The sequence below is a fragment of the Lytechinus pictus genome, unplaced genomic scaffold (genome assembly GCF_037042905.1).
Source record: "Lytechinus pictus isolate F3 Inbred unplaced genomic scaffold, Lp3.0 scaffold_26, whole genome shotgun sequence".
NCBI lineage: Eukaryota > Metazoa > Echinodermata > Echinoidea > Temnopleuroida > Toxopneustidae > Lytechinus > Lytechinus pictus.
In genome coordinates, this window is record NW_026974146.1 from 249,805 (window position 1) to 252,589 (window position 2,785).

Genomic DNA, 2,785 nt, shown 5'->3' on the forward strand with positions numbered 1-2,785 from the left:
CATACACTCTATCCACATTACATGAAACATAGAACAAATTAATGACCAATCAGCAAAGAGTGTATAGTGTATATTTTGTATACAAGTATGTTAGATTTATAGATAGGGCAGTGTATCAATGTCTGTAACAGAGAACATGACTGCACAGAGAATCATTGAAGCATCCATGTCTAAACAAAGAAGTGAAATTTACAAAGACTGAGCAGATGAACTGAATTCCATCAAACACTCCAACTTGTTTATAGATAGTTCTCTGACCTATAGAATACTAAAGTGAATCTAACCTGTACATGATTTGTATGTAATTATACAAAATTCTCTGACCTATAAAAATAAAGCTCTAACTAATTAGTATGATATCTTTATGGTGATTTCTTTCTAATTTCCATGATTGAAAGGAGTGTAATATGTTCTTGATGAATTTGAGTTTTATAATTGGATTAGGCTTATAAATTGATCGAAATCTTTGAATCACTCAGACACCTAAAGGCCTTATATTTTTAAAATTCCAGTTAAAATATTTTCACGTTGACAAATAAATCTGTTGCATTTTACTAAAATTGAATTATATCATCGAATCATCCAGACACCGAAAGGCCCTACATTGCAAAGTTCTAGTAGAAAATGTGTTTATGTTGAGAAGCCCTGTCAAGCAGGGCCCGCTGGGAGAAACGTTTTCAAAACTAAAGTGGCTTCCCTGGGTAAAATATGACGTTATTATTATTATTATTATTATTATTATTATTATTATTATTATTATTATTCCTCTAAACAGGATCAAGTCCGTATTTTTTTCTTGAATAACTTTGCTCTAACAAAAAGCACCAAGTAATTTCAAGTGCAACTAGGAACTTTACACTACTAATGTCCGAGAGTCTTTCTTATCAATCTGGTTGTACCCAAGATAGCTGCCTTCTGAATGTCGTACATCCGCAGGTGAGGACAGATCTTGGTTATGCAGGCTTCCATTCCCTTCTTCACCATTCCTGAGTGACCAATGATGACTGGTGTGACCTCTGCTTTCACGTTCCACATCCTCTCGATCTCAATCCTTAGGTCTTGATACTTGAGCCGTTTGTCTCTTTCCTTTACAGCAATGTTGATATCATGGGGAACAGAGACCTCAATGATATTTACTACGTTGTTGTCTCTGACGATGATGTCCGGCTTGTTGCAGTTGATGGTTCTATCCGTTAGTATGCCACAGTTCCAATATATGGTGCTGTTATTGATCGTGGTGATCGTTTGTGGCTGATGTTCCCAAGCGTGATCACAAGTCATTTTACCGCGATCCTTCAGTAGTTGCCAATGGATAAGTTTGGCAATATTGTCATGTCTTGTGATGTACTCAGTTCCAGCAAGAGTCGAACATGCTGATACCAAATGCATGATTGTTTCGGTCTCTTTTCCACACATCCTGCAAGTGTCGTCTGTGTCTGTTCTGAGGATAGATTTTTCGTAGGCACGGGTCCTCACCACCTGGTCCTGAATAGCATAGACGAACCCTTCAGTTTCACCTCTTAGTCCCGCCGACTTAAGCCATTGATGGGTGTCTTTCTGGTCTACGAACTCCCGATGCGTCTGTTTTTCATGGTGGCCATGAAGTCGCTTGGATTTAAGTTGCTCTTGAAGTTTCTTGTGAAAGGAGCATTTAAGTCTTGCCTTCTCTTTTTCACCGTAGGGTAGTGCCAGTCGATGTTGTGCCAATAAGATAGATGCTTGCTTGTTAATGGAGTATATTGCTTGACAATTATCATAATCGAGGGATATACTCGTCAGCATATCAGGTGGATTGGATAGGTAGTTGGCGAGGTTCGTTGCTTCCATATTCCAGACCATCTCAATTTGTTGTAGACCTCTTCCTCCAAGATCACGGGGAAGGTACAACCTTTCGATTGCGGCCTTTGGGTGATGTAATCTGTGCATCGTTAATTGCTTTCTGGTCATAACATCTAGGCCACATATATCAGCTAGTCTCCAGTTAACAATACCAAAACTGTATCTAAGCACAGGAATGGCTAGAGTGTTGATCGCTTCAATCTTATTTTTGGCATTCAGTTCGGATTTGAGGATCAGCCTGAGTCTTCTTTTGTATTCTGATGTTGCCTTCTCCTTCATTGTGTTATGGCTAATGACATCATTCTCAGCTATGCCTAGATATTTATATGTCGAATCATTAGTCAGTTCCTTGATTGATGTTTCCTCATCTTGCACAAACATGTCGCCTGTATTTACCCTCCTTCCTCGTACAAGTGTAACTTTGGCACACTTGTCTATACCAAACATCGCTGAAATGTTTAACTACTGCTATCATCTTGTAAAGTTCATCGTCATTATTTGCAAAGAGTTTGATATCATCCATATATATTATTATTATATATATATATATATATATATATATTATTATTATTATTATTATTATTATCATTATTATTATTATTATTATTATTATTATTATTATTATTATTATTATTATTATTATTATTATCATGATCATTATTATTACTATTAAGAATCTGTGTCATTTTATCTCGTCATTGTCATATCAAAGATGAGGTATGTGCATCCCGAGCAAGAAAGGAAGCATGAAATAAAGAACTGAATAGAGAAAAAAGATAGAACGATAAAAGAGCGAAAGTAAGGAAAAGGGAAGAGAGTAATTGAAAATTGATAAACTAATAATTAAGAAAATGTATTAAAGAATATTAGATAAAAACGAGCAAAATGTTTTTTTGAAAAAAATAATTGTATTAAAATCAATTAATTAATGAGTAAATTATCTGAT

General features: G+C 35.4%; 1 protein-coding gene across 1 annotated transcript; it reads right to left on the bottom strand.

The window, feature by feature from the left end:
- Positions 1-861: 861 nt before the first annotated feature.
- LOC135158047 (uncharacterized) lies at positions 862-2,220 on the bottom strand. The gene has a single exon (XM_064115312.1). It carries the CDS (start codon positions 2,218-2,220, stop codon positions 862-864), a length of 1,359 nt encoding a protein of 452 aa, XP_063971382.1.
- Positions 2,221-2,785: the final 565 nt, after the last annotated feature.